The sequence below is a fragment of the Acomys russatus genome, chromosome 5, assembly GCF_903995435.1.
Source record: "Acomys russatus chromosome 5, mAcoRus1.1, whole genome shotgun sequence".
Classification (NCBI taxonomy): domain Eukaryota; kingdom Metazoa; phylum Chordata; class Mammalia; order Rodentia; family Muridae; genus Acomys; species Acomys russatus.
The window spans coordinates 7,227,371-7,246,899 of NC_067141.1; the positions used below are offsets into that span (position 1 = coordinate 7,227,371).

Sequence of the window (19,529 nt, forward strand, 5' to 3'; positions counted from 1 at the left end):
CTTGCTTAAATTTCCAGTTCACAGTCAGTCCTACCAGGAAAGAGTAATGGTTTTTGAAAATACCAGTAGAGCCGGCAGTGGTGGCGCCTTTAATCCTAGCACTTGGGAGGCAGAGGCAGGTGGATCTCTGTGAGTTCAAGGCCAGCCTGGACTACAAAGTGAGGCCAGGGCAGCCAAGGCTATACAGAGAAACCCTGTCTCAAAAAGAAAACAACAACAACAAAAAAGAAAATACAACTAGGATAGTGATACTTGAACACATATTTGGTTGCTAACACACATGCTAACTGCCAGAGAGGGACTCTGTACAGCCTTACATCTGAATTGTTGAGAAATTTAAACTTTAACTTTTTGAGACAGGCTCCTATGTGAGTCCAGCTGGCTTTAAACTATTGGTCTTCTTGCCTCTGCCTCCCAAGTACTGGGATTGCAGGCAGATGCCAGCACACCCACTTCTTTCAGCTTTGTTTTCTCTGAGAATGAGTTATGGCCAGGATGTGAAATGCATTATAGACAAGAGAAAACAGACTTGCAGCAGTGCCAGTTTACCTTGGTCTTCGTGTTCCAACCTGCCGTCATCCTCTTTTTCCTGATCTCTTCAGCCTTGAGAACTCTTTTTTCCTTCTTTGAAAGTGTTAAAGACTGACTTATTTTTATTTTATTTTTGTTTCCCTATATGTATGTAAGCAGACCATATGCATACCTGGTACCTGCAGAGGTCAGGAGAGGGCATCAGATCCTCTGGAACTGGAGTTACAGATGGTTGTGAGCTGCCAGCCAGTGGTAGGCACCAAACCCATGTCTTCTGCAAGAGCAGCCAGTGCTCTTACCCACTGAGCCCTCACTCCAGCCTGCCCTCCCCCACCCTGCAGTAGGCAGCATCCTGTTTTTCAGAAGGCTGCTTGTCACCTGCAGTGGCTTGTTCCACAGCTCTCCCAGTTTTTCTGTAGCAACACCAGTGCCTAGGAAGATGTTCTGTGATTTCACAGAAGAGGGCCCCTGGTACCAGGCCCTTCTTCACGGTAACACCTTGTCCTTTGTTCCTATCCCACATGGGCTGGTAGCTCTCTGAGCCCTTCTCAGAAAAGGCCGAGACACTGACTCCAGTTATATTCCAGTAGATGAGTTCATGCAAAGGGTACAAATGAGGATGTTTGTCCATTGCCTCCTTAGAGCCGCCACCAGGCATCGTTTTGCCCATCATGATAGTGTCACATTAAAGTCTTTTTCTCCCTTTTTCCCCTGTCTCAGTGCTAGAGATTGAACCCAGGCCCTGTGCATACTAGGCAGGCACTCTGCCACTGAGCTATACTCCCAGTATTTTTTTGTTTGTTTCCTTTTTTGAAATAAATTCTTATTATGTAGCTTAGTCTGGCCTGGAACTTGGAATTTTTCCCTCAGCCTCCTGAGTAGGTAGAGTAGAGTTGCAGGTATCTACTCCAGGCCTGGCTGCAGAACAACCCTTCTAAGAGGTAGGGTATTGTACAAAATTCCAGCCCTGTCCCCAGCTTCCTCATCCCAATAAACCTTTATTTTAGATGTAGCTTTAGTCATAACTTTATCTTTTTACCTTTTATTGTCACTTTTTATTTTTCTAATTTTTGTTAAAAGAAAACATTTTTTTTCATCATAATACATTTACTTTACCTTAAATAAGGTTTCCTTCCTTCCCTTCTTTTGTAACTTCTCTTTCCTCTCTAGTAAGGAAATAGTGTCCCTTTGGCTTGGAGAGCATCTTTATATAAGGCTTTATCTGAGGAAGAGTGTGATGGAGCTTGGCTGTCACTCTGCCTGCCCTGGGAGCTAAAGCTCTCGAGCTCAGGGCCAGCAATCACTTGTTGCCGCAGCACTCCAGTGTCCGCCTCTGTGGTTATGGGGCTGCCTCCCACTGTGTGCGTTGGTCTCTCCTTTTTTATTTTTTTATTTTTTATTTTTCTGTTTATCTTTATTACATTGGTGTTCTGCTTGCATGTATGCATGTCTGTGTGACAGTGTCAGAGTCCCTGGAACTGGAATTACAGACAATTGTTAGCTGCCATGTGGGTGCTGAGAATTGAACCCAGGTCCTTTGGAAGAACAGCCAGTGTTCTTAACTGCTGAGCCATCTCTCCAGCCCCATAAGGACATGGTCACCCCAGGTTAAGGTCTTGTCTTCCTCTTGACTTAATCTGCAAAGACCCTGTTTCCAGATAGGTCATTTACATGCACCATGGATTAGTACATCACATATCAGAAATGTAGGTCAACCCACAGCAGGCAGTGACACCTTTGCCTTCTGTCTTCCCTCTCTGCCCAGATGCCCCTCACAGGCCCATCCCATGGCCCTCGTTTCTGCTGATTCCCGAATTGCAGAGCTTCTCACAGAGCTCCACCAGCTGATCAAGCAAACCCAGGTAAGATCAGAGCTTGGGCTGTATTCAGAGAGACCTCGAGTGCATGAGCCAAGAGACTGTAAAGGAGGCGGGAGGAGGGGTTCTCATGTCTGACTGCCATTCCTGCTGGGTTTTCTGTCAAGCACATGATTTCAGGGTTCTTTTTGTTTAATAGCTATTTGAAAGACAGACCCATTGAAAGTGTGCAATTTAGTGACTTTTAGTAATTTGGTTGTTCAGCTGACACCATGATCAATTTCAGACCCATACCCATTAGCCGTCACGCCTCTCCTTCCTCCATCCCCAAACTCCACATAAACACAGATGCTCTTACTAGGTAGGACAGTCTGAGGATTTAGAGCTAATGTCCAGGATCAGTCAAAGGCCAAAGTACTTTAGAATGTGTGTGGGGTTTAGGTAACGCAGGTCGCTGTACCCAGATCATGAGTACCCCACCCCCAAAAGAGACTACCAGGACTTGATATCAATGCAATACGTATGAGGACCTTTACTTTTTGACTCAAAGCTGGGCTCTGCCTCACCAACACAGTAGTATCCAGAAAGAGCCTTGATCTCGGAGCTGAGGGTATACGTATAGGTTCTTAGCCCTCCCAGCGGCCCAAGCAGGGGAGCTCCAGCCTGGCAAGCGCCTGTTGGTTGAGTAACATAAGGAGGCCTAATGTTTAAAGGTGACAGGCCACAGAAAAAGGCGCCAAGACTGCCCATGGCTTAGCTTTCTTTGTTCTCTTTGTCACTGCCTTGTCCAAGGAAGTGTCTGGTTTCTTATTAACCCTATCTCCTTTGGGCGGAAAGGAATGTGGCCATAAAACTGGGTCTCTTAGCCAGGCGTGGTGGCGCACGCCTTTAAGCGTCACAACACAGTAACTGAGCAGTTATTACTCTGTTCTTAACTCTCTAAGCTATTCTGGTTTCCTCCCAGCATACATCCCAGAGATACTTGCACTTTGCAGCTTTTCTGCTCCAGCTCCTTCTCTTCATGTCTCTTGGACCTCTCCCATGGCTCAATCTGTTACCTGCTCCTCCAACTCCTCCCCTGGCTGCCAGGAAGTCCAGTCCTGTTCTCTCCCCTGCTCAGCAGTTGGCTGTAAACTGCTTTATTGGCACACCAGGAGTCAGTTGAGGAGCAGTTTGGTTGGTTTGGTTTGGTTTGGTTATTTACCTCCCAAGTGCTGGGATTCGAGGCGAGTGCCACCATCCCTGGCTGACTGTTGGTTATAGTCACACACTGGTTGTTCTGCTGGACCGTATGGTCCAATGAGCCAGTAGGGAGCAATTCCCAGAACTCTCCAGATCCTGCCCTTGGTGGTAGGTGTTCCCTGAGAAGTAAGAGCCATAAAATACCCGTGCATGTTTGCTAAGTGAAAGATCCCAGTAGATTGCATATGCTTCATTCCAACTGTGACAATCCCAGAAAAGATAAAACTAGAGAAAGTGAGAAGATGACATTGCCAGAGCCTTGGGAGGATCGGGATGGACGAGAGGATAAGAGGGGCGTGCAGGGTGTTAGGGAGGCAGGACTCCTGCCTGTGCATGATACTGTAATGATCAATACATAACTGAAGGGTCTGTCAGAACCACAGGCCAGTGTGATGCAAAGGGAGCCTTCTTGGAAACAGTGGGCTTTGTTAGTGTAAAAGGTCTCCCTCACGGCCTCTTGACCTCATCCTACAGGAAGAGCGTTCGAGAAGTGAGCACAACTTGGTGAACATCCAGAAAACCCACGAGCGAATGCAGACAGAGAACAAGAGTGAGTACCGAAGAGCAAGGGATGGGGGTGGGAAGGGGCCGAGACAGGGGCATGGCCTTACGTGCCTTCAAAAGCCATTGTGTTGTATCTGCGTATTCCCAAGGTGCTCTGTAGGGTCATTGTTTCTTTTGGCTAAATGACCTAAAGTGATAAGAGCTGATGACAGAATGCCTTGCACCAAAGGACCTGAGTCCCTCAGCTCAGGACTGGAAAGGCAGTCTTGTATGCAGGAAAAGTCATCCTTACCTTAGAGCTGATAGGCACAGGGATTTTCTGGAGCAGAGCTCCCTGTGGCCTCTGTATATGCCCCAGGCAGGCCACCCCTGTGCCTGATGTATATGCCCCAGGCAGGCCACCCCTGTGCCTGATGCTTCAAACTCAGTAGCTTTAGACACTGCTTACTTCTTGGTTCTTCTGTACCTGTCATGGCATAGGCAGGTGACAGGTGACAATGTGCTCGTCAAGAATGATGGTAGTGGCTTCACCATATGGAAATGTGACCATGTTGAATAGGGAACACTTTTTAAATGTATGTTGGGAGGGGTACACGTGTTTGTGTGTGCAGAGGCCAACCTCATGTTTTGTTACTCAAGCCCAGTGCACTTTTTTTGTTTGCTTGTTTGTTTTGAGGCATAGTCCACTATGTAGCCCTGTCTGTCCTAGAACTCACTGTGTAGGCTAGGCTGGCCTTGGACTTACAAGTACCCACCTGCCTGTGCAAATGCTTGAGATTAAAGCACACCTGACTTTCGGTTGCTTGGGTGATAGACTTTGGTTCCTGGTACTTGGCAAGGCAAGTACTTTCCATACTAAGCCATCTTACTGACCTCCTAAAGTTGACCTCACAAAGCCAAGAATCCAGGCCCTGACCTACAAGCCTCTTCAGGCTGACTCTGGTGTCCTGGAATCAGGGGCACGTCTGCCATCTCCTCCTGCTCATACCTCCTCATCCTTGTGTTTGTAGTTTCTCCGTATTACCGGACAAAGCTGCGTGGCCTCTACACAACCGCCAAGGCCGATGCAGAGGCCGAGTGCAAGTGAGTACCACCCACAGGGGTGCTGCTGCTCATTCCCGACCTCCAGGGCTGGACCACAGATGCTCAGGGACCACAGCCCCAGCTTGCCTTCTGTCTGTGGAGAGGGTCTTGCTCAGCTTGCCTACTGCTTGAACCCAAGCTCTCCCTTCATTACCCGTTCTTCCCCTTTCCCTGTTGCTTTGTAGGTGGCAGTAAAGCAGTGTCATGCCCCTACATACCGTTTCCTAGTCATATGACCTGGCAGTCAATTCAGTCAAAACTCTGTTGCCTTGTCATTAAAATCAAGATAACAACTCTCTACTGGGGTGTGAACATAACAGTGGGATTATCTTGTGAGGTTGCCTCCTCCCGTGCCATGACTGTGGCAGGCTGTATTGGTAACAGGGACCACTGTGTGGCATTTCCCTGTTCCTGGTACCATTCCATGTAGTTTCTTTTCTTTTCTTTTCTTTTTTTTTTTTTTTTTTTTTTTTTTTTTTGTTAATGGTTTTTCGAGACAGGGTTTCTCTACATGGCCTTGGCTGTCCTGGGCTCACTTTGTTGACCAAGCTGGCCTCCAACTCAGCAGTCCACTTGCCTCTGCCTCCCAAGTGCTGGGATTAAAGGAATGCACCACCACACCCGGCTCCACGTAGTTTCTTTTTTCTTTTGCTGTGGGGGGTGTTCGAGACATGGTTTCTCTGTGTAGCCTTGCCCGGCTTTCCACATAGTTTCTTTTTCTTTTTTAATTTTATGTGCATTGGTGGTTTGCCTACATGTATGTCTGTGTGAGGGTATCTGATCTTGGAGTTACAGACAGTTATGAGCTGCCATGTGGGTGCTGGGAATTGAACCTGGGTCCTTTGGAAGAGCAGTCAGTACTCTTAACCACTGAGCCATCTCTCCAGCCCTCCACATAATTTCTTGAGTTAAAAAATTTTTGACACTGTGTAGCCCTGGTTAACCTGTAACTCACCATGCAGACCAGGCTGGTCTCCAGCTCACAGAGACTGGCCTCCCTTTGCCTCCCTAGTGCTGGAATTAAAGGTGTGCGCCACCATGCCTGGTCCAAATACTTAATCAAATTATGTGCTTCACTTGATTCTCAAAGCACTCCTTTGTTATAGTTTACAGTAATATCCCAGTTTACTGTCAAGGAAACTGAACCATAGAGGAATTGTATCTGCCAAAACTTAGAAAATGAGGAGCCAGGCGTCTACGGCAGAAGTCCACAGCACTCTGCTAGGTGCTGCACGGCGCCCCTCTACGGCACCCGCCTTTTTGTTTGTTTTTCAAGACAGGGTTTCTCTGTGTAGCCTTGGCTGTCCTGGACTGGCTTTGTAGACCAGGCTGCCCTCGAACTCATAGAGATCCTCCTGCCTCTGCCTCCCTGAGGGCTGGGATGACAGGCACCACCCTAGTTAGCCTGATGTTTTTAATAATGACTTTGCATGTTGAGGGCCCCTAACCATGCCAGCTGTGAGATAAGGATGAGAGTCGCCTGCTTGGCTCAGGAAAGGGGAGGGTAGTTCATCAGAGTGTACCACAGACCTCACTCTCGAGGCCTTGGGGTACCAATAAAGCCTAAAGCTGCAAAAATAGGGGGGACAGTATTCAAGGCTAGTTAGAAACCAAACCCAAGATGGTAATGGTGGTGTGTGGGACAGAGGCAGAAGGATAGGGAGCAAACACCGGTTCAAGAGCAGCAGGTTTGAGGTGCATTAGGGAGCTGGTTTGTAGAAGGGAAGATCAAGGTAGCTAAGTTCAGTAGCACACAGCTATAATTCCAGCACTTGGGAGGCAGAGGCAGGAGGATTGATGTGAGTTCGAGGCCAGCATGGTCTACCAAGCAAGTCCTGAACAGCCAAGACTGCACAGAGAAATCCTGTCTCAAAAAACCAAAATAAAAAAGATAGCAACAGTTTTAGTTTGGATGGAGGGCATCTGGCATGTGAGCTCGGGGCACAGGACGGAGGAGTGGGCTGTCCTGCAGAGGGGAGACAAAACAAGTTCTTATGAATGTCTAGCCCCTCCCCCTCACCTGGGCTAGAGGAGCTTGCATGAGTCAGGCACCTGTTTGCTTTTCTGAGGTTTGTGTTTTTCCTTCTGTAGTGCTAAGGATGAGACCCAGCACCTTGAGCATACTTGGCAAGCTCTGTACCAGAGTTATACTCCCAACTCTTCATTGGAGAATAAAAGCAAACTGCCTCTTCCTCTCCTGACTGCTGGCAGAGCGGAGTCTCAGAAACGGTAGCTGGCATGACTAAGCATTCAGCTGCTTAGTAAACACGGCCTACATTACAGTCATTTTGCAAATTCAGACTTTTAGACTCTTAAACAATATAGTCAACCTATAAACACCCACAGACCTTCCCAGCCCAGCAGCTGCGAGAGAGAAAGCAAACGAGAGATGAAGCTACCTGGTCCCCACCACTCAGGGCACTCTCCATCTTGGTCAGACAAGCCCGTGCCACTGGCTGTTACTGAACTCACCTGGGTAATATGTAATCAGCACCACACTGTTTCTTATACATCATATAACTTTTTAAATTTTATTACATATCATATAAATTAAGACATGGTTATAAAACTTGATAGTCTCCAAATTGAGACATCAGTTCAGATATAAAACTGTGACCCGGGGCTGGAGAGATGGCTCAGTGGTTAAAAGCACTGGCTGCTCTTCCAAAGGTCTTGAGTTCAATTCCCAGTCAACCACATGGTGGCTCACAACCATCTATAATGAGATCTGGTGCCCTCTTCTGGTGTACATGCAGGCAAAACACTGTGCATATATGATAAATAAAATAAAAATTAAAAAAAAAAAAAAAAAAAAAAAAAAAAAAAAAACTGTGACCCAAAGAACATAGCCTATTGCATCATGAGAGAGGCAGGCCCTGTTCTAGTGCAGATATCCATTGCTCAAGAGTCTTGTCGTCTCCAGTCTTTGATCTCGACCAGTTTTCAGTCTCTCTTATCACTTTTTGACTTGTACATTAGTTACTCTGTAGAAGTCCCTCCCAAGGGCGTGTTTACTGCTTCCTGGCTTCCAGATTCAGGTGGTGGTAACATAGTAGTTTTCTACTAAAAGGCACAAAATACCCCTGCCAGGTGTGGAGGCAGCCGCCTTTAATCCCAGCACTCTGTGGGCAGAGCCAGCCAGATCTCTGAGTTTGAGGCCAGTTGGTCTACAAAGTGAGTCCAGGATAGCCAAGGCTACACAGAGAGACCCTGTCTCGAAAAACAAAAACAAAAAAGGCACGACGCTATTGTCTCCTTGCTTGATATGGGATCTCCCAGGGTTTTGTGTTTTTGTTTTTGTTTTCCACTGTATAATTAACAAATGCCTTGTTGGGAAATGCTTTGTGACCATTTTGAATATCCCATTTCACATCAGCTACTAGTTCCTATATCCCTTTATGTTTTCTTCCTGGCTCATTGGGCTGGGTTCTTGGTGGCGTTTGTTGTTTCTTTTGTTGTCGTGTAGACTGCAACTTGGGACTTATGACATAAAGCTACATTCTGCAAGCAGGCCCACAGCAATGTAAGCCTTTCACAGTACTTTGGCTTCCTGACTCTTCTTTGCTTTTTGGGGGTGCCTCACTGTCCAAGTTCCAGCATTCCCAAGCTAAAGCTTTGCTAAGAGTTTGTGGAAACAGAATAAAATGACCCACAGTGGAGTTGTTCCTGACTAAAGTTGCCTTCTCTGAGAGATTTCGCAAGATCTGAGATAAAGACGCTGCTGGAGAGGCTGTGTGATGATGGTGACTGCTGGCCTCCTGCCCGCCTGGAGGCCCAGGCTTCAGGGCCAGCCAGGAGTGGGAATGGGTTCAGTCTTAGAGGAATGAGTCCCTGGAACCTGGGGCTGCTCTGAGCTGGACTGGTCCCTCTAGACCCCTGGGTTCCGCTTCTCCTCTGCTAAATCGAACAACCCCTGGAATTTCACTGTTATATTATTCCTTCCTGTGTTGAAATTCCCCAGAGAAGCAACTTAATAGACAAAGCATTTGTTTTGGCTTTGTGCTTTGAGAGGGCTGTCTGTCATGGAAAGGGAGGCCCGGCAGGAGGAGCAGGAGGCTGCTGGCTACATTACATTGCACTCAGGAAGCAGACGCTTAAGCCAGAACCTGTAAGGTCTGCACCTCACCAGCCCACAACCTTTAACAAGGCCCTATACCTTGTAAAGGATCCACAGTCTCCACAGAAACTCCAGCCAAGGACCACCTGCTCAGACACTTGAGCCTGTTAGGGACGCGGCATACTCAAACCAGCCCTTCTGTTCTTGTCATCTGAGGACAGGGTCAGAGCTTGGGCAGGATGTCTGCAGAACTGGAGAGAGCAGTATCAGCGACCATGCCAACTGCTATTTATGCTTTTACAACTGAAAAACAGGGTTGGGAATACTGCTCGGTGAGTATCACAGGGCACTGGCGCAAACTGAGATGTGTCGGCACTCACTGTAGCCTCTTACACAGTAAAGACAGTCTGTGAGCATAAGACATATAAGGTAACTGCCAGTGTCACAGGTATTTTTTTTTTTAAGATTTATTTATTATTATGTATACAGTGTTCTGCCTGCATGTACACCAGCAGGCCAGAGGAGGGCATCATCACATTGTAGATGGTTGTGAGCTACCATGTGATTGCTGGGAATTGAACTCAGGACCTTTGGAAGAGCAGACAGTGCTCTTAACCACTGAGCCATCTCTCCAGCCCTGTCACAGGTATTTTTTAAAAGTATAATTTAGTAAATTTATAAACCAGTGGCATAGTCATTACAATAATCAAGTGTGGGTGAGTGTATATGACTATATTTTCCCTGCTTGTATGTGGCTGTCACTGCAGAGCACGTAACATGTTAGACTACCACATTAAGTTGGCAGTGGTGTCATGAGACAGTAAAATTTTATCTTCATTGTAGTCCTGTGAGGCCACTGTCACACGATTCTGACATGTACAGACCTGTTGACTGAGATACTTGGGGTAGTACCCACTTCTAATTAAGGGTCTGTAGTTTCTTTTCTTTTCTCTTTATTTTTTATTAATATTTTATGTGTGCATATGGTGATATGTTTATGCCATATGTACATATATTTGTGTAGGCCTCAGGCAGGTTGTGAGTGTAGAGGCCAGAGGTTGACATTGGACGTTTTCCTTGATTTTCCTTAGTTTTTGAGACAGGGTCTCGCACTGAACCTGGAACCCATTGATTTGCTAGGCTTTGTGGCCAGTGAGCACCAAGGGCCCAACTGCCCCTACAGTAACCAGGCAGTGCTGGGATTACAGGCACAACCACGCTGTCTGGCTTTCCCAGGCTGTTGGGACTCTAACTCAGATCCTCAGGTTTGCACAGTGGTCACTTGGCTCATTGGGCCATCTCCTAGTGTAGTCGCTCCTTCTGTGTTGGAAGCAAGGTCTCGCTCCAGCCTGGGCACTGTGTAGCTAAAATGGCATCAAACTCACCACAGGGTTGTGGATGCTGAGTGCCTCACCCAGCATTCTTTTCTCCCTTCCCTGCCTAGCATCCTCCGCAAAGCGCTGGATAAGATAGCTGAGATCAAGTCTCTGTTGGAAGAGAGGCGGATTGGTGAGTGGGAGAAAATGCAGGCAAAGTTGGGGCTGAGGGGAAGCAGTCATGGTCCTGGGCAGGGGAGCATGGGACACAGTTGGTGGAGTCACCCCACAGAGTTGTCTGAAACATAGTTTGCCTAGGTCTCTGTCCCACCTCCTCATACTGCCCTTGCTCGTCCTGGCCAGGAATGGTCATCTCTCTCCTTCCTACACTCCCTCCTCTATGACATGCTATGGTGACAATCCGTCCCCCTGTGTACCCCCATGCCAGTCATGTGTTTGAAGCTGGCTTTGCCCCCTGCCTTCTAGATCTTCTCTGGTGCCGTTGCCGTTCCTGACCCCTGTCTTGCCCTAGGAGCAGCTCTTTGACCTTAGTGATCATGGTACCATTCTTGTTTGTTTTCAGTTGAAGGGTATGATGAGCAATTGCTGAGGAGGCCAAGGTCTACACTTTCGCTGAGATTACATACACTAGTAGAAAGGAGATACACGTAGGTGTATCGTTCCAGGAATTTTCACTGACCTACCACGTTTACATGTCCAGCCACCCCATCAGCAAACAGGATGTAACCTGCATCCCAGAAGCCTTCCTGTGTGCCTTTTTAGTCCCTCTCCAGGAAGGTGCCCACTGTCCTGACATCTTAGCCATTTGCGAGTTAGACCTCTCAGTTCCTTCAACCTCAGACATCTGTGAGGAGGGATATGGATGATTTTGGAGGGGAGGACCCTGGTAGAAAGTGCTCCAGCTCAGAGCCGTTTCTTTGGTGTGACTGGGTCAGACACCATCCACAGGGCCTCAGAGGTTCACTTGCTTCCTACAGCGGCCAAGATCGCAGGTCTCTACAATGACTCGGAGCCCCCACGGAAGACCATGCGCAGAGGGGTGCTGATGACACTGCTGCAGCAGTCAGCCATGACCCTACCCCTCTGGATCGGGAAACCTGGTGACAAGTGAGGGCAGGAACTAGCCAGAGAGGGCTGGTGTCAGGGGTCCAGGCTAACAGGCTTTCTCTACAGGCCCCCACCCCTCTGTGGAGCCATTCCAGCCTCAGGGGACTATGTGGCCAAACCCGGAGACAAGGTGGCTGCCAGGGTGAAGGCTGTGGAAGGGGATGAGCAGTGGATCCTAGCTGAAGTAGTCAGTTACAGCCATGCCACCAACAAGTGAGTGTGTGCCCGACTTTGCATTCTCACCACACCAGCTTCTATAGCGTGGGAGGAAAGCTTCCCCCAGAGGGTGATGGGTAGTGTTCCCTCAAGCTTCCCCCAGAGGGCGATGGGTAGTGCTCCCTCAAGCTGCTTCACCCAGTGTCCATCCTCTCTCTTCCTGGGTCCCAGATACAAACTGTGCCCTTTGTCCCAGCGCTGTTTCCCTTTTGTTTGCCCACAGGTATGAGGTAGACGACATTGATGAAGAAGGCAAAGAGTGAGTGTCCAGGTGGGGAGCACGGGAGTCACCAGGCTTCTGGAGAAGCCTCCCTGGTCATGGCCTATATTGTGGTCCTCCTTTCCCCCCAGGAGACACACCCTGAGCCGTCGGCGCATCATCCCACTACCACAGTGGAAAGCTAACCCTGAGACAGACCCTGAGGCCTTGTTCCAGAAGGAGCAGCTGGTACTGGCCCTATATCCCCAGACCACCTGCTTCTACCGCGCCCTGATCCACACACCCCCACAGCGGGTAAGGAGCCACCGTGGAAGGCCTTTGATCACACCAGACCCTTAAGGGTTGGTCCCGTCATTCTTTAGGGTACCTGTCGGCTACTTTCTTGTCTTTCCTCCCCTAAGCATAGGCTTCTATGGTAGTGTCAGACCTCTCCAGAGTAGAGAAGAAAGCCAGAGAGGTGGGGAGAAGCATCTAGGGCTCAGGGCAAGGAGAGGCTCCCCTGGCCTAGCAGCATCTTGACCAGGCCTTCCTGTGTGTCCTGCAGCCTCAGGATGACTACTCCGTGCTGTTTGAAGACACCTCCTATGCAGATGGCTACTCCCCTCCCCTCAATGTGGCCCAGAGGTACGTGGTGGCTTGTAAGGAGCCCAAGAAAAAGTGAAGCGGGCTGGCAGGCTTGAGTCTGCACTGCCACCCTCATGGGAGAAGGCAACAAAGGAGTTCCTGTGAGCAAATAAACACTCTTCCCTCTCATGTGTCTCTTGGGCCTCACTACGTCAGACCTCTTGCCCTCCTTTATCAGGCACGTGGGACAGATGGCTGCAGGAGGGAGGAGGCCCAGTCAGCCCCCAGTGGCTTTTATTCTTTCAGGTAAAATACAGTTTCTCTTCTGCTTTTGCATGTCTGTCCTCGGCTTCTTCTTCAGTGTGAGGATCGATTGCTTTCCTGAGACATGCTGATAAACCCTCTGCCTCACTGCATCCCCGATCCTCTTCACTCCCTTAGCTCAGATTCCCTCTAGGCATATATCATCACACTTCACTCTTCAGGTCCTGCTGGGTTGTGTCAGCTCGCCCTGGTTCCCAGCAGAGCCATATCCACTCACAGTTCAAAACGGAACTTGAGGGCGCAGCCTGCCATGGTCTTAGCATAGTGGGCATCAAAGCGCTCATTCTGGGCTACAGTGAAGGTGTTTTTCCAGTCCCCAGTGATACCTGGAGACACAGAGGGAAAGAGACTATAGAGTCACAGCCACAGGAGAGGACCCATGTGACTGCAGATTGTTGGCTGCATCCAACCTCCCTTCTGCAAACACTCCAAATGCCCATCTAGACTGCTACCCACCTTTCCTCATAAAGGGAGAAACATCATGGTCCATGACATCCTGGGGGATGGTGGTGTAGTTGGCCATGGGGTTTTCCTTCATTTTCTTGAAGGATGTATTGTGAACAATGAAATCCACGGTCTCCTCAGGAAGAGAGCGCCCCAAAAATTCTAGGACCTTCTTGATTTCCTTTTTGGGGTTCTGGAGTCGGGAGAGGGTCTCAGTTTAGATGCTCATTGGTATAAGGTTGGAGGGTCACCCTCAGGGAGCAGCAGGTCACTTTAACCAAGGAATTCTCAGACCTGGTGCCTTGACTTTGACCCTCTTTCCCTGGGACAAAATAGGTAGCTTCCTACTTTGCAAACTTGGCTTGAGTGACCTCTGCGGGGTCCTTCTGGGAGAAAGAGGGTTGGTCCCTGGTGCCCAGGCTTAGTACCCCTGGAGCATGGAGAATCAAGAACAGCAAGCTACCAGATCAAAAATGGCACACGACTGACACCTACTCCAAGACAAGGGCTGTGCTGTGGTCCTGAGCCCAGAGGTAGGATGGGAAGTGCTGGTCTGGAGTGGGGCTGAAATAGGATGGGACACGCAGGGCCAGGTAGGGTTCCTGCCCGACAGGTGTGACAGGGGAGGAGGTAGCAGGCAGTCTCACCTCCTTTATGTCTTCATAGAAGAGATAGAGAACAGGGTGAGTGTGTTGCAGCTCCCACCACTCCTTCACGTGCTGGTACCATGACCCATAGGACACTGGGGAAGAGGACAGGGCAGGGACACAGGTATTGCTAGCTCCAGCTGTGCCTCAGGTACAGCCCCCTCCTTGCCACAGACTCAGACCCACCTTTCCCATCCATGAAGTTCTCCAGGAAGTTGTCCCAGGTGCCTGGATCAGGGTGCAATTTGGCCATGTTGTAGAAGTTATAATAGGAAACGGCCACATCCTTTGCATTTCGGGCAATGTAGATCACCTGCAGGGGCAGACGAGTCCCCTATCTGGGTCCCCTCCTGCTTTCCTGTCACCCTTCACGGGACCAGGTGAGGTTGTGGAACCTTCTAGCTCTTGGCAAATCCCAGCACTTTTGGGATGGCAGGAGAGATAATAGGACTGGATGTTGGCTTACTCATGGTATGGGTGTCGCTGACCTAAGATTACACCTTGTCTGATGCCAAAGTCCTGGCTATTTCATTGACTGTGTTTTATCTGCCTTTTATTGTCAGCATACCCACATGGCCAATCAAGACTCCCCCAGTTCCTTCATCTGTGTCCTGTGAGCGCCTGGACTCTGTGTCTCTAGTTTACATCAAAGATTTCCATTTTCCTTGCCGTGTGGGCCCAGCCACACTGACAGACAATCAAGTTCCATCCATATAAGATGAAACAGGCCTTGAGTTGCCCCACAACCCAAAGCTAGTATGACCCTAGGGACCCCTTGCCTCATCTCATCCCTTCCCTTTTTCCCTCCCCATTGTTCCCTTTGTCTTTTTGAGACATGGTCTTGAACTTGCTATGTAGCAAAGACTGGCCCTAAAGTCCTGATCCTTCTGTCTCTACTTCCCAAATGCTGGAAGGTACCACTCTAACTGGGTTTTCGCTGTTTGTTTTTACCTTGACCTTCTGATCCAGCAGACTCTGAGGGAGTAAGGACAGGGGCAGATGTGTCTTAAGGAGCCGTGGGGCTGGTGTCTCTTCCAAAGTTTCGAGACCTACAGTTGAGCAGAGAACTTCCTTAAGCTGGCTCCTACTTCTGCTTATCCCCACTTGTCTCCAGCACCCCGGTCCGCGCACACACCTGAGGGAACCCCTGGGCATTTGAACTCAAGGAAGGGTACCCGGGTATAGATGGGGGCCCGGCGACACTTTTCTAGCTTGCAGTCCTGATAGATCATGTCCAGGATCTCACTCATCCAAGTAGTGCCTGGAATGGAAGAGACAAGAGGTAGCAGGGCTCAGTCTGCGTCTGCTTGCCGGGGTGTGTGTGTGTGTGTGTGTGTGTGTGTGTGTGTGTGTGTGTGTGTGTGTAGGGAGGTGAACCCCTGCTCACCAGACTTCGGGTATGTGCTGATAAGCAAGTCATCGGGCCGGACTGTGAGGTTCTGCAGTGGTCCAATAGCCTCTGCAAAGTATTTGAGGAGTGGGACGCCCTTCACATGCTTGAGTGGTGGACGAGAGGTATCCTCAACCAGCTCCATGTTGCTGCCTTGAGAACAGAGTAAAACCCACTTTCTAGGAAGCGCACAATACCATGTACTGAATTCTCGCTTTAAGATTGGGATCAGGACCCTTTGGCAGATCTTACCAGAGTGGCAGGTAGATCTGGGATCAAAGGCAAGTCTAACTCCAGCAAAGGTCACTACTGTGCCCATACCTCTGCTCACCTGTAGAGCGTCCCATATCCCTAGTGCCCAAGCATGGAAGCACTCTGAGGGAGAACCAATACAGTGTCGGATGGTTTTTGGTCTATGCCAGCTGTTTATCTCTTACTGCTTCCTGGTGCAACTGTCAACCCGTGGCCTGTGGTGGCCTCTCCCACTCTTCCCCTTTCTTGGCTTCCTGTTACCTTCAGAAATGTCCCAGACCTTCTAGACCTGATAGCTTGTTCTGCTCTGAGACAAACATAACCAGGTTAGCTATTAAGCTTGTTGCAGGATGGGGAGAGACTTTCTTAAAAGAAAAAGGATTCTAAAGCCAGCCAGACAGGGGAGAGAAGTCAGACAAGCTACAGTTGTTCTGCTGAGGTAGGGTGTGCATGGGGAAAGCACAGAGGCTAAATGCCCCAGCAGGGGTCAAATAGACTGACTAATCAAAGCGTGGGATTATCTGCCCCCAGAAGAACACTGGCAGCAGTGCCTGGGCAGGACTCACCTGATCCTGAGCCTCTGAGCCTTGCCTCCCGGTGCTCAGTGGTAGAGATCTTTGTGTGGGTGTTGCAATGCGGAGAATGTAGAATTGGTTTTTCAGCTGAAGATTTTGTAGGTCCCAAGTGGGAGGAGTGGAAACAGTGCTAGGACTGGCTGTTCTCCAAAAAAAAAAAAAAAAAAAAGGTGGAGAGTGGGCGGAACGCTGTTTCCTCTACTAAGGACTGTGGGTGTAGCCTGTAGAAAAAAAGGCAAACAAAACAACTAGTCAGATAGTTAGTTGGCTTTATTTTGCACTGCTTCTGGCTCCTTCCTTGCTCACCTAAGCTTCAGGGTAGAACAACAGTCTTTTCTAATTAAGTCACTGTAGCAAAGCGAAGGAAGTGGTCAGATGGGGACTAGAGTCATTCTTGGTCCCGCTGGCTCCAAGCCTGTCGTGAGGACATCTTGGACTCAGATTGAAGCAACAGCAGCAACACCCAGAACTACTGGCTGACCTTAGGCAAAGTCCAGAGTGATAGGAGGGAGCAAGGTCAGGGCACTGGAGGCTCAGAAGAGCTGAGCAGGCTGTTCATGGGAATGTGAGTCTAAAGGCCCTGGAAGCTGCCGCTCTGCAGAGACAGGAAGAGGCCACAGCTAGGAGAGTCCTATGGCCCCAGGATGGGGAGGAGCCCTGCCCCTTTAGCCTTTGTCTTCTGCTGGAGTGAAGGTGCAACCTGAAGCTGTACTGTAGCCTCAGAGGCTGTCTGCGGCACAGCTGTGCGCCTCCTGGCCTTACAGCGTTGTGTCATCTCAGAGGAGAGCTGTGGAAGGCCAGGCAGTAGGACCCTGTAGGAAAAGACTGAAGAGTTTCCATTTCTCTGGGTGAAATTCTGTTTGTTTAAGACTATATAAATTGATGACATGACCCCTCCAAGATACGGTTGAGGGGAAAGTTTTTATTGTAGATATGAGGGAAAGTACAGCCATAGGCCCCTGGAAGAATTCAGAGAGAGGGAAGTGGACTGAGTGTGGCCAGAAGACCAGACTCTGCCATGAGAAGTGGATTGGGGCAGGGGGCGGGTGTGTGTGCAGGGGGGGATAGCGAGAGAGGAAGATGAGAGCTCATGAGTATGCATAGCTGAAATACCGGGGTTGTAGAAACAGTGAGAAGCGGGCGGGGAACAGGGGAGGCAGTTAGGGTAGGGGTTGGGGTGAGAGAAGCCAGGCTAAACGCATGGACTCTGAAATGTGTACCAGGGACTTGTGATGCTTGGAGTCTATGCACTTAGGCATGCTAATAGGCACCGCAGACCGCTTGTCCCTTCTGCCAGCGGTAAGGAAATGGCGGCGAGCTGCCTCACAAGTCCCTGAGGAATACTGGCTTTGGACCTGACAGAGACCAGACCCACACTATAGCCAAGGCTAACCAGGGATTCTCCGTGTAACCTGGACTGTGGCATGCTCCAGCTCCAGCCTCCCAGGCACTAGGATTACAGGTATGAACACACAATCTCGTTAGGAAAGTTGTGTGTTTGGAATAAAAGTGGGTCACTGCAGGAGTTCCCATGCCCCAGGAGTGAGACCACCACCCTGCATGCTCCCCTTGCTTCTGGTCCTCCTGTCTATAGAAAAGCTATAGGGCATTTCTATCCTTGGGTTTTCCAGACAGGGTTTCTCTGTGTAGCCCTGGCTGTCCTGGACTCACTTTATAGACTCAGCTGACCTGGAACTCATATAGATCTGCTTGCCTCTGCCACTCAAGTGCTGGTGTTAAAGGGGCGCGCCATAACATGAAGAAAACGTCTCCATATATTACATAATCTTTTTCAGTTGGGAGGGTATTTGGGTCCAGTGCCAGGCCGAAGAGGCATGGGATCCACTAATAGGCACCTGTGGAGTGGGGATCCTCTCAGAACTTGGCACTTAGAGGAGAGTGTCACTGGCCGAGCATAGCATCTATGGAGGGACAGTGTTTAGTTGCATCTCAGAACTGTTGCAGTCCCAAATTTTGCTCACAGGTTACTGATTCTGGAAAGTCTCTGCCAGTGCACCTGCTGCCAGTGAAAAGGAGAAATAGATGAAAGACCCAAGGCCAGCAAGATGACCCAGAGGGTGAAGGCACTTGCTGCCAAACTTGATGATCTGAGGTCAATTCACAGGACTTTTCCAGTGGGAAGAAGAACTGACAGCTACAGGTTGTTTTCTGACGTCTAAGTGTGCACCACAGCATGAGTGCACATGCGTACTCACATTCACACACAAAATGTGTGTGTGTGCATTGGGGGGGGGGGTTTCTTTTGTTGTCTATTTAAAGGTAGTCTTTCCAGCCGCAGAACAAGTTTAAATCCACTTGTGTCATTGTGTGTGAGAGAATTCCCAAGGAGTCCACCTCGTCACTGTGCAGTTAAAGGTCTGTACCCTGCTTCTGCCTTGGAGGAGGCAAATTGCTTAGGACCAAGATACTGTTGGGGCCTGAGAAAAATCACAGTTCAGTTATCCCAGGGTTTTCCCAGCCACGGCCCCTGAGAGGAGCGATTAGGTTGTGGATTAGGGGGAAGTTGAACAGATTCAGTGAGAAGCTTGGCTGCTAGTGACTTCAGCCTCCTTAGCTAAGAGTAAGGTGACTGAAGGCTGCCAGCTCTTACACAGAGGTGAGAGACATGACTGAAGGCTGCCAGCTCTTACACAGAGGTGAGGGACATGACTGAAGGCTGCCAGCTCTTACACAGAGGTGAGAGACATGACTGAAGGCTACCAGCTCTTACACAGAGGTGAGAGACATGACTGAAGGCTGTCAGCTCTTACACAGAGGTGAGGGACATGGCTGAAGGCTGCCAGCTCTTACACAGAGGTGAGGGACATGACTGAAGGCTGCCAGCTCTTACACAGAGGTGAGGGACATGGCTGAAGGCTGCCAGCTCTTACACAGAGGTGAGGGACATGGCTGAAGGCTGCCAGCTCTTAACACAGAGGTGAGGGACATGACTGAAGGCTGCCAGCTCTTACACAGAGGTGAGGGACATGACTGAAGGCTGCCAGCTCTTACACAGAGGTGAGGGACATGACTGAAGGCTGTCAGCTCTTACACAGAGGTGAGAGACATGACTGAAGGCTGTCAGCTCTTACACAGAGGTGAGAGACATGACTGAAGGCTACCAGCTCTTACACAGAGATGAGAGACATGACTGAAGGCTGTCAGCTCTTACACAGAGGTGAGGGACATGGCTGAAGGCTGTCAGCTCTTACACAGAGG

At 49.4% G+C, this 19,529-nt stretch overlaps 2 protein-coding genes across 6 annotated transcripts in view; one reads left to right on the top strand and one right to left on the bottom strand.

The window, feature by feature from the left end:
* The window catches only part of Sgf29 (SAGA complex associated factor 29), a 32,047-nt gene extending 19,061 nt beyond the window's left edge, over positions 1-12,986 (top strand). The window contains exons 2-10 of one of the 4 annotated variants that reach the window (XM_051145244.1): positions 2,297-2,393; positions 4,065-4,140; positions 5,105-5,177; positions 10,679-10,743; positions 11,549-11,678; positions 11,745-11,891; positions 12,118-12,153; positions 12,246-12,408; positions 12,659-12,985. In XM_051145244.1, coding sequence (XP_051001201.1) covers positions 2,319-2,393; positions 4,065-4,140; positions 5,105-5,177; positions 10,679-10,743; positions 11,549-11,678; positions 11,745-11,891; positions 12,118-12,153; positions 12,246-12,408; positions 12,659-12,775 — 882 coding nt within the window. In that variant the 5' untranslated portion in view covers positions 2,297-2,318 and the 3' untranslated portion in view covers positions 12,776-12,985. Of the gene's footprint in view, positions 1-2,296; positions 2,394-3,560; positions 3,717-4,064; positions 4,141-5,104; positions 5,178-10,678; positions 10,744-11,548; positions 11,679-11,744; positions 11,892-12,117; positions 12,154-12,245; positions 12,409-12,658 lie in introns of those variants that run through there. The other 3 variants (XM_051145245.1, XM_051145247.1, XM_051145246.1) reach the window with 3 other exon arrangements.
* A 163-nt stretch (positions 12,987-13,149) lies between these two features.
* On the bottom strand, positions 13,150-15,667 carry LOC127188898 (sulfotransferase 1A1). 2 transcript variants are annotated; one of them, XM_051145248.1, is made up of 7 exons: positions 15,481-15,666; positions 15,229-15,354; positions 15,045-15,142; positions 14,280-14,406; positions 14,094-14,188; positions 13,459-13,639; positions 13,150-13,328 (listed from the first exon to the last, which is right to left on the bottom strand). In XM_051145248.1, the coding sequence occupies exons 1-7, from the start codon at positions 15,626-15,628 to the stop codon at positions 13,216-13,218; spliced, it is 888 nt and encodes a 295-aa protein (XP_051001205.1). In that variant the 5' UTR covers positions 15,629-15,666; the 3' UTR covers positions 13,150-13,215. The 2 variants fall into 2 exon arrangements, with proteins under 2 accessions (XP_051001205.1, XP_051001206.1); XM_051145249.1 differs by lacking the exon at positions 15,229-15,354 and having other exon boundaries at positions 15,045-15,145; positions 15,450-15,667.
* Positions 15,668-19,529: the final 3,862 nt, after the last annotated feature.

Bases quoted from the DNA above. Each gene is read 5' to 3' on its own strand.
- LOC127188898 (XM_051145248.1), bottom strand. From the start codon at position 15,628: ATGGAGCTGGTTGAGGATACCTCTCGTCCACCACTCAAGCATGTGAAG. The intron at 13,640-14,093 runs GTGAGACTGCCT...TCCCGACTCCAG, and splicing joins TCTATGAAGACATAAAGGAG to AACCCCAAAAAGGAAATCAA. The intron at 13,329-13,458 runs GTGGGTAGCAGT...CTGTGTCTCCAG, and splicing joins TTCTCCCTTTATGAGGAAAG to GTATCACTGGGGACTGGAAA.